This window comes from Ursus americanus, chromosome 16 (genome assembly GCF_024610735.1).
Source record: "Ursus americanus isolate L20-20 chromosome 16, mUrsAme1.1.p, whole genome shotgun sequence".
NCBI lineage: Eukaryota > Metazoa > Chordata > Mammalia > Carnivora > Ursidae > Ursus > Ursus americanus.
The window spans coordinates 10,623,997-10,638,096 of NC_142142.1; the positions used below are offsets into that span (position 1 = coordinate 10,623,997).

The window sequence follows — 14,100 nt, forward strand, 5'->3', positions numbered from 1 at the left end:
CCTCTCTTTTTTTTAAGATTTTATTTATTTATTTATTTGAGAGAGAGAGAGCACAAGCAGGGGCGAGGGAGAGGGAGAAGAAGGCTCCCTGCTCAGACATGGGGCTTGATCCCAGCACCCTGGGATCATGACCTGAGCTGAGGGCAGATGCTTAGTATTGGTATCTCTTAATTATCCTTTTTCATTTACATTGACATATTTCTGGTTCTTCTTATGATGAGTGATTTTTGATTGAAACTTGCACATTTTGGGTATTACGTTATGAGCCTCTAGGTCTCATTTAAACCTGTTTAATCTGGCTTTTTCTGACACCTCTTTCTCTGATAGGGAAGGGAGAGATGCTATCTCATAACTGCCAGGTGGGTATAAAAGTCCAGGTTCCTCAAGCAGCTTCCATTGACACCCAAGTGGCAGGAGTGTGGTGGAGGAGGGCATCCTTACTTTTGACCAGGACTGGGAGGTCTAGCTCTCCACTAGGCCTCCACTACTACTGACCTGGCTAAGAGGTGTAGGAATACTTTGATTTTGTTCCAAACATGGCCTCCATTGATAGCATGCTGAATTGGCTGGCCTCATTAGCACTATGTAGTAAGGAAAGTTCTCACTTAAGCCTTCTCTGATAGCACCCAGAAGGGAGAGAGAAGATTATCTCATTATTGCTATAAATCCAGGCTCCCCTTGTGGTGTCCACTGATGATACTGTGGTTGGTTACCAGCTGGAAGGGGTGAAAGCCCCAGGTCCCTGCTTGACTTTCTCTGAAATCTGTGAGATATTCGATCACCTTGGTTCACTTTGGCAAGAATGGAAATCACTTTTGTTTCTATGGATTTGCCTAATATGGACATTTCTCTATATATGGAGTTTGTGGCCTTTTAAAACTGGCTTCTTTCACTTAGTGTATAGTGTTTTCTTTTCCTTTTTTAAAGATTTTATTTATTTATTTTAGAGAGAGTGAGAGAGAGAGCACAAGCAGGGGGAGCAGCTAAAGGAGAGAGGGAAGCGGGGACTCGACACGGGGCTGAATCCTAGGGCCCTGGGATCATGACCTGAGGCAAAGGCAGATGCTTAACTGACTGAGTCACCCAGGTGCCCCAGTATAATGTTTTCAAGGTTCATCCATATTGTAGCATTCAGGAGTACTTCATTTCTTTTACTGCTAGATAATATTCCGTTGTGTGGATGTACCACATTTTGTTTCTGTTTATCAAGATGATGGACATTTGCATTGATTCCACCGTTTGGCTATTATAAATAATGCTGTTATGAAAATTCACATTCAGGTTTTTGTATGGACATGTTTTCAGTTCTCTTGGGGGTGTACTTAGCAGAATTGCTGAGTCCTGTGGTATCTCTGTGTTTAAGTTTTTAAGAACTCCATTTCTAAAAGATTAATTTTTGTCTTAATTGTATTGTGATCTCAGGAAAGAGACCTGAGATACTTTGTAGTATTCTGGGTTTCTTAGAAAGAACTGTCCCCAGACTTCAGGTTTATTCTTTGCTTATATCTGTATTCTTTCCATTAAAATGGCAGGTGCTGATAATTAAGTTCCTCAAGAGATCTATAAATAGATGGATATTAAAGTGCTTTACACTGTTATTCATTTGGAGACACTGTGAATGTATAATTATTCATAGTCATGACTTTCATAGTCATAAATTTACCTGTGCTTTTTAATTATTTAGAGAAAACAAAGTGAGTGCTTGCAATTAAAAATTTTGGTGCTTCGAAATGAACTGGAAAGACAGAAGAAAGCTTTGGGACGGGAGGTGGCATTACTGCATAAGCAACAAATTGCATTACAGGACAAAGGTGAGTAAAAATACCATACGAACAGTTTAATCTCTACATTCAGTTTTCCTTTTTTCTTCTCCATAGGCTCAAATAGTCATCTTTGTACAAATATGCTGATATGATTTAAAAAAATTTTTGGAAGTATTTTGAAGGTGGTACATACAGAAAGGTATATAGACACACACACACACACACACACACACACACACACACACACACTATTTCAAAATGAGCACTCTTACGTAGGCAACATGTCCACTGGGAAACGGGGCATTACAAGGAGCCCAGAACCTCAAAAGCTTCCTCGTGTTCTCTTCTGTTTCGAACATCTCGAGCCAGACTAACCACTCACAACCTTGACTTATTACCCCAAAATTGGTTTTGCTTCATCTGAAACTTTATGCAAGTAGGATCATGTAATATGTACATTTTATATGCTGGCTTCTGTTCAACATTTTCTTTGTAAGTTTCATCCTAACCTGCATGTACTGTAGTCTTAGTTCATTCTTACTGCCAGTAGTATTCCGTTATGCAAATATAAATATGAGTTTATTTATTCTGGCTTTTGGTAATTTCTAGTTCAAAACTATTAAATAATGCTTCCGTGAACTTTCTCATACATGCTTCTTAATGAAGATTTTTTTATGCATTTCTTTTGGATATAAACTTAGGAGCAGAATTACATAGTCACAAGATAGTCATATCTTCAGCTTTAGTAGATTGTGCCAAAAAGTTTGCCAAAGCACTCGTGCCCAGTTTGCCTCCTCTCCCCGCAGCACGTTTCGGATCTCTTGTCCTGTTTCCTTGGCAGCACTTGGTACTGTCTTTTGTATTTTAGCCTTTCTAGTGGGTATGTTGTAGTATCTCCTTGCAGTTTTAAATTTGATAGCCCTGAAAACTAATGAAGTTGAACACTATTTCATGTTTCTTGCTGACTGGGATATACTCCTTTGTGTAGTACCTGTTGAAATCTTCCTGCCACAACCTTCCCACCTACACACACACACACACACACACACACACACACACACACACACATACACACACCCCAACACACACCCTGGCTTTTTTTTTTTTTTTTGGATAGTAGTTCTTTATATATTATAGATAAGGGTTCTTTGTTTGAAATATACATTTAAAAATGTATTCTCCCTTTCTGTGGCTTGCTAGTTCATTCTCTAATGATACCTTTACATGAACAGAAGTTCAATTTTATCAACCTTTCCTTTTATAGTTAAAATTTTTTATGTCCAGTTTAGGAAATATTTGCTGATTTTAATGTCATAAAGGTGTTATTCTGTGTTTTTTAAGCACTTTACTATTTTACTTTTTACATTTATATTTGTAATTCATCAGGATTTGATTTTTTGTGTATGATATCAGATAAGATTCATTTTTTTCATACAAATAGTCAGTTGACCCAGTACCATTTAGTGAAAACTTCTCCCTTGCACTGTGGGTTCACTTTTGTCATGAACTGGTGGCTGTGTACTTATATGTCTGTTACAGGACCCTCTGCTCTGGGATCTGTTTGCCTGTTCCTTAGCTGTTATCTCAGTGTTTTAATTTCTCTCGTGTTCTAATTGGTCTTCGTATCTGTTAAAGTTCTTCCACTTAGTTGTTCTTTTTCAAGATCACCTTTCTTCATTAGCAAGGATGGAAGTCTGCTTTTTTGTTTTTATAGTTGTGCCTGTTCTGTACATTTCATATAAATAGAGTCTGTGGCCATTAGCATGACCAATAACCGGCTTATTCTTGTCCTTTTGCATTTTCATATGGTTCTACACAGAAAAGAAAATCTGGCTAGTATTTTGATTGGGACTACATTTAATATATTTATCAATACAATTGGGGGTAATGGACATCTCTACAATATTGAGTCTTCTAACCCAAGAAAATGGTATATGCCTTTGTTTATTAAATCTTCTTTACAAAACATGATTGAAATAAACTAATTGTTAGTACATGGATGTTTCCCATGATTTATTGAATTTATTTCTATTTTTTTATGTTTTATGATACTATTGTAAATATGTTTAAATTTTATCTTCTACTTTTTGCTGATATATAGAAATACAATTGATTGTTTTAAAGTGGTATTGATTTTTATTATATGTGCAAATTCCTACATCACATCCTGACTCAACATGACTTATGAACGCCTCCCATGACCCACGTCAATCTGAATGTTTCAGCTATAAAGAACGTCTTTTAGTTTCTTAAATATGTTTCAGTCTGTCTTGCCTGCATTTAAGCCTCTGTTTAAATGTTACTCTATCCAGGAAATTTTGCACTGGCTCCCTTTCCCTTCTCCTGCCTTGCCCCCTTGGTTAGATGTACTACTGTGTGTTTCCATAGCATTCTGTGTTTTTCCATTATAGCATTGTAATTATTAGTTTATCCCCTCCTCTAGACACTAAGATATCTGAGGGAAGACATTGCCCATGTACTGTGTTAAATACTCTTCTAATCTTAGGGCATGGTACAGTGCCTGGGCTGTAGTAAGCATTGAATGAATATTTACTGAATGAATATATCATATTCATGGTTATCAGTCTAATGTCATGGGCATCATTGCTAAAGAATAAAGACTTCTGTAGCTTCTAGCTTAGCATTCATTGGGGAAAACGAATACTCTCATGTGAAACACTGTAGAAGAAAAACACTATATATTGCTTGGCAGTGATTGTTAAAACTATCTGCACTGCAACACACCTTGCATATTGATTTTTAGACAGTGTCTGATGGGATAATGCCACATAAAGTCATGAGACATTGTGAGCAAAGTCCATTTCCAGAGTCTCTGTTGAGTGACTCCAAATAACTAGATAGCTGTGCACATACAAGACCTGCTTTAAGAGGTCTTCTCTTCTGTGAAAAGACACATTTCTTATGGTGCTTTGGAATTTTTATTATACTCAAATTGCCTGCGACTTGTAACATGTTTTTCTGCATATCTTTTTTTAAGGTCATCAGTTTTTAAAAATGAGAACACTATAGGGTTTGAGAGGGGTTCAGGGCATTTGCCATTTTCTAAAAAGAGAATTAATAATACTAAAAGCTATAATGTTTCAGTTACCATACTTATCACTATATAGATATGATGTTATTTAATCACAACAATAATTCCATGAGGAAGTACTACTATTATTGACACTTTGCAGTTGAGGAAACTCTAGGTCAGGATCAGAAACATTAAATACCTTTCTTAAATTCACACAGGTAGTGCCAGGTGATGTTGGGATTAAAATCCGTTGATTCCAAAACTCTAATTCAGTGTATAATACTACATTTTACCGGAGGTATGCTGTGTAAAGCCCGTGGAATGTATGTTATTAATAGCATATGGTAAAAAGATAAGGAGATATAGTTTTCCCCTTATGTTCCCAATTGTGTTTTTCTTACAATGATAGAGTGAAGTCCCAGGAAGTAGATCATCAGCCTGTAAACAGGTGAAATTATAAACGGTGATTTCTATCCCATTTAAAAGACTGAGTGTAATAATAATTGCTCATGTTTGTAGAATACTCATTACTGTGAGGCAGTGTCTTGTGTTTTCTATTCTTTCTTTCTCTCTTTCTTTCTTTCTTTCTTTCTTTCTTTCTTTCTTTCTTTCTTTCTTTTTTTAAGATTTTACTTCTTTATTTGACAGAGAGAGCACAAGCAGGGAAAGCGGCAAGGAAAGGGATAGGGAGAAGCAGGCTCTCTACTGAGTAAGGGCCTGCTGGTATTGGTAACATGAAGGGGGAAAATGTGTTTGTCACCTGTGCTTGTAGCTTTGATTTAGCATGTTCACTAATCGTTTGTGAAATGATTTGCTAATGTGAGTATTACTAATGGCATCTTAAATATTATGACTTCTCTTTGGAACTTGGTGCTTATCTAGGCACTTGGTTCTCAGCCCAAGAGTTCAGTAGGATACAAAGTCAGTAATATATGATATTTAATCTTTGCTACTGATTCTTCTGAATGATCATGAAAGAATTATTTAGCTTCTGCGTCTTTTTACACATATGTGTAGTAAGGATAGCAGCTCATAATAGTGCCATAGGGATTAATTTGTGTAAACATTTGGAAGAAGCCAGGCATCTATTATATATTTTATATTTTTGTTTATAAAACTTTATTACAGTAGGATGATATCTTGGAAAGAGGCAAGAAGATAATTTCTATCCGTGCTGCTGACTTGCTGAGTGGCCACATACTCTGAGGGGCCTCATTACTCCACACCTATAAGTTTCCCCTTCCCACACCTCAAAGGCAGCGGAGTTCAACTTGTCTACAGCAACTTCCAGCTGGGTCATGAGCTGATCTCTTCAGTATTAATGTTTATTAACATATGCATTTTCATTGTTGGCAGATATTAGTAGTTTAACTTATGATGTTAATAAAAAACAGATTTCCCCTCATCAGTGTCTCAAACCAAATAATCTTCCCATTAATTAATTATATGTTGGTTTACAGGGTCTGTTGCCTTAACTCAACCCCCAAATCTTTGAGAAGCAACACTCTATCTAAATTAGTTTGCTTGAAATTTGGTTTAGAAAATGGTATGAAACATTGGTCTTAAGGAAATGTGTTTAGGTTATAACCTAAACACATTTTATAAATGTTGATAAAATCTAAGAACTCTTCAGTGGTAGCCTGGAGAGTGGTACGAACTTTATAAAAGCACAGTTCTCTAAGCTTTGTAGGAAGGGGCTGTTTTTTAATGAAGTTAGTTTTCTTGATAGTAACAATAACGTATATGAGGTACTTTACAGTTAGAAAGTGCTTGCACAGAGATTATCGTATTTGATCTTTACAGTATCCCTGAGAGCTAGGTATGGCAAATATTGTTATCTTCATTTTATATATGAGACACGGAGAAGATAAGTGACTTGGGCCAGGTATGAACAGATAGTTAGGAGCAAAGTTGGGAAGTGAACCTGGACCTTTTGTCTCTAAAATCTGTGCTTTTGTCACATTCCATATTATCTAAAACCTTACAAAATACATTCTAAACCCTACATAAATCCTAAAAAGTGGGTAACTTTTATTGAAATCCCATAACATGCTAGATACATCACTTACGGTATATCATCTAGTTCTTCAAAGAGTCCTAAGAGAATAATTTTTACCCCCTTTTTCCAGATGAGAAAAATTGGGCCTCAGAGACATTTCGCACAAATAATAACAGATCCAAATTCAAATTTAGGTTTCTCTGACTCCAACACCTGTCTTGTTTCCACTAAACAGAATATTGTTGCTTTCTATAGTACGTGCCCAACAGAAAAATTGACTGATGATTTGCTAATTTTCCATTTGGCCCGTGGACTGTTAGATAAAGAACTTTGTTCTACTCTATTCCTTTTTATTACAGGATAGGTGAAGTGATTTTGTCCCAAAGATGTCTTTGATTTGGCTGCATCTTAATTTATTAAGAGATCTGGATTAAAGATCTGCCATTCTCTCAATTTGTCCTGAGACAAGTCATTCAACCTTTTTGGTCTTATCTCCTCTTCACAAACAAAAAATTTTGAATTCTACAATCCAGATTTCTTACATCTCTAATATTCTAGTTATCTCAGAAGGATAAGATTGGCAAAAAAGAGAAGGGATCTGTTAATCTTCTTTATGAATCTCTTTATCTTTCCAAGTTTGATGCCAACAATGTATTTCCCAGCAATGAAAGGTACAAAAATAGATTCTCTGACCCCATGTGTGTCTGTGTGTCTATAGATGTTGTTTACTAACTGGAAAGCCACGTGGTGGGACCTTCTGTTTTAAAGATGGTTAGTTCATTTTGGTAAGCAAGAGCAAAAACAAGCACATTCTTTTAGTGCTGTAGTGTGTAGAAGTCATCTATGTTAGTTTTCATTGCTTAGATTTAGGGGGGGAAATCCTCTTGGTAATTTCAGCAAATAGACAGTTTTGATCCTTTATTGCCAAAAATAAGAAATGTTTTATATGAAGTTCCCATCAATTATGATCATTTCTTATTGTCATTTTGTAATAAATTTGAGTAAGATGAACTATGTATCTAGTTCTATTCAATTAGCTTCTTTTTGGTCGGTAAAATACTGTGCTCTTTTTTAATAAAAGAGGAATCACGCAATATAACTAAATTGGAGCTTAGTTTCTATTAAAAGGTCGTAGATTTCTATTTGAATTTATAGACATTATTAAGCATTATGTAACAATTTTCCCTTCTTACATCAGAAGGTCACAAATTGAAAAATTACGTTACTGATTTTATAATTCAAGATGTATTTATTTGAAATGATGGCAGAATGTAAATTTTGTTAGCCTGTGTGTATATTCTGATTTTTTTATAGCTGTCTGACAGAAATTCCTAAACAGACTTCCTTAAAAATTATTAATATCTGCCTTTCAAAAACTTCTGAACCTGAGGACAGTTTTTCCCTAGGGTTTATGCTATTAAAGTTTCTTTACTTTGAGCTGTTGACATTGTATGCAGTGTGTGAAAGCAGACAGTTCGGCAGTGGGGAGGACAAATGTGGGTCCTGAGTAAACTTCAGATTTTCTTTTCAGAATGATTCCGTTTCCATATATTTGTAATGATTTATTTCAGTAATGTCTTAACTGGATTGTAGGGAAGGTAAACTGTCATATTTTAATCTCCCTCTTTTGCAATGGGAGCTATAGATAGGCAGAAATAAGCCACCTGACAGAATTTTCTTTGGCTTGCCATCATTTTTTTCTCCACTTCCAAAAAGCTAGATGTGGCATTTACAAAAAATACATTTGCAGTTAGATGGTTCAACATAGAAATAAGAAGCGGTCAGAAGGCATGTAAAGGAAATAGAAAGAACATTGGGCTTGTGTGTTTGTGCGTGTGCACCTTCGTCAAGCCCTTTATTCATCGTTTATGGAACACCTATAAAGCCCCCAGCACCACGTAAGATGTTAGAAACATAACAACAGGTGTGATAAGTATATGACACAGCTATTTCGAAGGTGTTATAGGAGCATAGAGGATAAGTGTCTGAAAGTCAACACCAGATAAAGGTGACACTTAGGCTGAGTCTAGAAAAATACCTGATGTATAGCTAGGGGGAGAAGGTGAGACTTTCCAGATAGAGGGAACACTATACAGAAGCACAGAGGTAGGTTAGAAAATTGCAGGTAATTCTAGCAAAGCTACAACTAAGGATATTTAAATATAAGAGTCCATAGCAGAGGCCAGAGGGGTAAAGAATGACCTAATCATGAAGGAAGTTTTTGTTGAAAGGTCTGGGATCTACTGAAATAACTTAAACAAATTCCTCAAAGATAAAAAGTAGATGGGACCATATAGATGACTACAATACAGAATGGGGATTAAATATATATTTTAGAAAGTTCTCTTTGACGAGTTGAGGCTAGAGAACTGTTAGGGAGTTATTACAATAATCTAAGCCTTCCGTAATTAAAATTGAAACAGATTGGCAATGTAAAGGGAGGAGGGAGTGTGTAGGTTCAAGAAATATTTCGATGATAGACTCTACTGTTAATGGCTTGGTGGGTTTGAGGAGAGAGGGAGAGAAGGACTTAGGATGGTTTCCAATTTCTATTTTTGACAACTGGCCAGAAGATTAAACCAAGACAAATGCTGGAAAAGCAGATTGGGGTAAAGAGAAAAAAAGGGAGAATTAATTAAGACTTCCAATTTTGGATACTTACCTAGTACGTAAGACAGGAAACAAGAAACCAAATAAAGTAAATATCGGGTTGTGACAAGTACTAAAAACAAGCTGTGGTGATAGATGATAACTGTGGGAGACCATTTCTACAGAGATTGCTCAGAAAAGGTTTGCCTTAGGAGCTCAGCCTTGAAGATAAGAATTGCTGGAAGTTGGACTGTGGAACAGAAGAGAGGGCACTGTAGCTAGAACATAATTTTTTAGGAAGAGAACAGTGTGACTGACATGGGTTGGAATGAAAAGGAATTCAGCGTTTGTAAAATGAAGTTGTTTGCCTTACCCACTGACCAGGAGAAGAAGGCTAAGAAAATGGCCCAGGGGCAGGTTTACACATTAGGCAGTGGGTAGGACTGTGAAGGGATCCAATTATTTCAGGACGGTACAAGCTGAGACAATTATATTTGATTTAGAGGAGGTTTAAGGATTAAGGGGAATGTGTGGAGTAGTCAGCTCCAAGACTGGGAAAGCAAACTAATGAGGGAATGAGAGTAGGATTTCTGGACAGCGTGCCTAGTGGGGTCTGTGCTTGTGTTTTTAAAGTAGAATCAATCAGACTCGTCGTGTAATTTTCTCTACCCACTTAGAACTTCATGGGGACAGATTGAGAGAATAAAAATGTTGAACAAAAGTGAAATTAATCCCCATTTTACAGATGAGGAAAATGAAACTCAGAGAAGTTGAGACTTGGTTAGAGTCCTGAGAGTAGCATAGGTAGGATTTTACCCCAGATCTTTCTGCTTCCTAAGTACATGGCCTTTCCAGTATAGTACTGTGCCTCCCATAGGATCTGCCTATTGTATTGAAACACTAAAACGAGCACTGACCTTGTTAGCCATCAAGCCAGTTGTGTAGAATTACGAAAGGAATCCAGTGCTTCCCATTGCATGCTAGAAGGAAGTATATCAGTTCTTTCGGGAGAAAAAAATTTATTGGCACTAAATTCTGAGAGGAATTTAGCATGCAGTTTCTTATGTGCAATGTATTAAATATCATAATGAAATATAGTCAATTGCAATTTTGTGAAAGTTACAGCAAGAAATATCTATTAACCCTTGAGAAGGGCAGCATCATAAATCATAGTACAGAAAAGGCAATTCTGCAGGGAAGGAAACTAAAATAGTTCAAGTATATTGCTTTTTTGTCATCTGACTTGATATAGAAAACCCAGAAGAGTGACAGTTTATTGATTTTAACTGTAATTTTGACAGGAGCTGGCCATTGTCCAGTCTGAGACCAAACTCTCTGGTGAGAGAGAGCCCAAAGAGTCTGTGTTTTGTTTTGTTGATGGAAGCAAGATTCATATTCTTTAGCTATTAGATTTTCAGGAGACAGCATTGACATTTGGTTATTAAAATTAAAGTGTCTGACTTGAGTTCTTGCTGAACAGAGGGGCCATCTTCCTAAAAGAGTGGAATGTTAGTGTGTACATGGACAGGGCCAAACATTTCACAAAGCAGTTTTGGAAAATGGTAAACCATTTGTTTACCTCTCCCTCTCGAGGATCCAGTGATATGATAGTAAAGATAACATGCATAAAGAATAAATCCGTGGTGGTGCATTTGTTCCCCCTCCCTCTCGAGGATCCAGTGATATGATAGTAAAGATAACATGCATAAAGAATAAATCCGTGGTGGCGGTGAAAATGAAAGAGGTACCATTGGAATAGCAGAAAATGTTGGCACAGTTCTCAAAGACACAACATAGATTGTTTTGATGCGTAAACCAGGGTAGAGGAACAACTGCAGCACAGAACACAAATAGAAAAGGTTTTTAGTACAGCTCTCAGAGACTTCGACTTGGAATTTCCAAGTATAGAAATCAGGAATGATGGAGCAATAATTAGGGTAGTTGGGCCTACTGGCTCATTTTCTTTTCTCTGTGAATTTGGAGTAACTTCCTATAATACTTGCTCCAACCGCTTTCTAAACATAATGATTCTTGACCTGGTTAGGTCCCATGGTACAACATTGAAAGGTGGAACAGAGCCTGACTGTGGACTTTTACAATTGACCTAGAGGGAAAACATGAAAGGCAGCTCTACTTAGAAGTGAAATGCCTAAGAGTAACACAATCCCAAAGTAAAGTTCTCCTTACTTGACAGTTGTGGTGGTTTAAACGAAAAGGTACTACCTTCTTCCAGCATGGCATATATACTTGAAAGGAAAGCCTACTTTTCAATAGGACCTACCCACTTACATTGAGCTAGCATTTGGGAATAATGCCTTTTGCGTAAATGAATCTTTATAGCTTCAAAGGAAACCTACACTAGTTGCCTATACTAATCAGTCTAATCACTTGTTCATGGCTTTTTTAAAAAAGATTTTATTTATTTATTAATTTGACAGAGAGATTGAGAAAGTGCACGCACAAGCAGGGAGAGCAGCAGGCAGAGGGAGAGGGAAAAGCAGGCCCCTCTCGATCCCAGGACCTGGAGATCATGACCCTAGCTGTTGGCAGACGCTTAACCGGCTGAGCCACCCAGGCACCCCTGTTCATTGTTTTGAAGGGGAAACCAAGGGTCATCAGGTATTTGAGGAAAACAGTATAAACTAGTCCAGGTTAACAAACAGAATAGCAGACCCAAAAGGAGCAGAAAATACAAAGAACAGAGAAAAACTTTTTAAAAAATCAAATTAGTATCCTCAGATTCGACTTCCAGCCCCTGCCTAGGATGTAAAAAGGTAGAAGGAACTTCATTTCCACCCTGACAACAAGAGAAAGCTGAATAATGTACAAAATCATAACTTTTCTTGAATCCATAGAACTAAGATTACAGGGCAACTAAGGAGCCTGAAACGGAAGAAAAGATGGGTGTTTCCAAGAAGAGACAGGGTGTGAGGACCGACTCACCAGTGGCAGAGCATGGGGGGAAGTTGGGCCACTGTCTAATAAGAAGGCAAAATAATTCCATCATAATTTTTAACAAATTGCTAGCCACTAAGTGTGTACTACTGTAAGACTATATGGCAGCTAGAAGGCAGTTCACACCTGCTTGCAGTTTATTCTGTGTGAACCTATACTGGATATTCCCAAGAAAGATCGGACACAGGGTAGAAAATGTGGAAAGCCTCCCTTGGTGTGGTATAGGCCATGGAGGGTGGGGAGTGGATACTATTGCAAGAAAGCATAACTCTTCTCTAACAACAAAAGCATTAAGCCTCCAGAGGAGGAGCTGTAAGCCCTCCACTCCCCCGGGCACAGGTGAAGGACTGGAGGAAGCAAAAGGAAAAAATACTACCCTTGAGGGTGGGGCAGGAACAGTGTTGGACCTGGACTATTAGAAACCTCCTATCCCTAGGGGAGGGACAGTATCACTGAGAAAGCCCTACCTTGATACCTAAGGACACAGGGTCTGTTTAACTCAAACAAGATAAAAGAGAAACTCTACTCTTCTCCTTAGCCGGGCTGGAGAGCACAGAATAATAAGCCGCCGTAGTGCACCACTTGAGGACAGGCAAGAACCTCGGGAGTCACTCTTACTTAGGTACAGTTCACAGGGAATACCTGAATCTGAGGGTGGAATAGGTTCACTGAGAAAAAGCCTCCAGCAAATCATCTCCACCGCCATCACCACCTCCAAAAAGGGGAATTAGAGGAAATTTGAAGAATGTGTTACACTGAAGGTAACAACAAAATGGCAGCAACAAAACCCAAACCCAGCCCAGTTCCTAATGGTATTGACTCAACTCCCAAATTAACAGTAGAAGAGGCATTCTCTTTTCTTTCCCTGTTGTCCTGTGTTCTCTGTTGCACACGATGTTGAATATTCGATCAAAATTTTTGAGACAAGGAAAAGGAAAAATGAAAAAAACCTTCATTATTCCCCCCTCCCACCACCACCAACAAAATGTTATCAAGAAGAAATTAACTCAAAAGAAGAAAAAGAACTCAGCAGTGACTCAGACGTTAGGACTATCAGAGAGTTTAAAATAACTATGATTAATGTGCTTCAGGCTTTTGTGGTAAGGTGGGTAACAAGCATGAATAGATGGTAAATTTCAGCTGAGAGATGGAAACTATAAAAAACCAGTCTAATGGATATGCTGTAAATAACACAGTAACAGATGAACAATGCCTTTGACAGACTCTTCAGTGTATGTGACACAACTAAGAAAAGAATAAGTGAACTTGACTATAGATCAATAGAAATTACCCAAAGTGAGGTGCAAAGAGACTCTTTCAGACAAAACTAAGATAATTCATTACCAGTAGTCCTATATTTGAAGAAATGTTAAAAGAAGTTCTTGGGGCACGTGGGTGGCACCTTGGTTAAGCTTCTGACCCGGTTTCAGCTCAAGCTGTAATCTCAGGGTCATGAGATCGAGCCCTGCGTCAGGCCCTGTGCTCAGTTTGGAGTCTGCTTGAGATTCTCTCTCTGTCTCCCTCTGCTCCTCCCTCTCTCACTCTCTCTCTCGCTCTCTCAAATAAATATATCTTCAAAAAGAAAAAGAAAAAAAAATTCAGCAGAAGAAAAAAAAATTCAGCAGAAGGAAAATGATACCAGACAGAAACTTGGCTCTACACACAAAAAATGAGATATCCAGAAATGGTTGAAGATATTATAAACACATTTTTTTCTTATTTGTAATTAGAAAAGACTATTTTCTAATGCAAAAATAGCA

General features: G+C 37.5%; 1 protein-coding gene across 3 annotated transcripts in view; it reads left to right on the forward strand.

Moving 5' to 3' along the window:
• UVRAG (UV radiation resistance associated) overlaps window positions 1–14,100 on the forward strand; it is a 295,144-nt gene that overhangs the window by 148,050 nt on the left and 132,994 nt on the right. For all 3 annotated transcript variants that reach the window (XM_045816174.2, XM_045816172.2, XM_087868172.1), the window contains one exon: window positions 1,685–1,811. In XM_045816174.2, coding sequence (XP_045672130.2) covers window positions 1,685–1,811 — 127 coding nt within the window. The remainder of the gene's footprint in view (window positions 1–1,684; window positions 1,812–14,100) is intronic.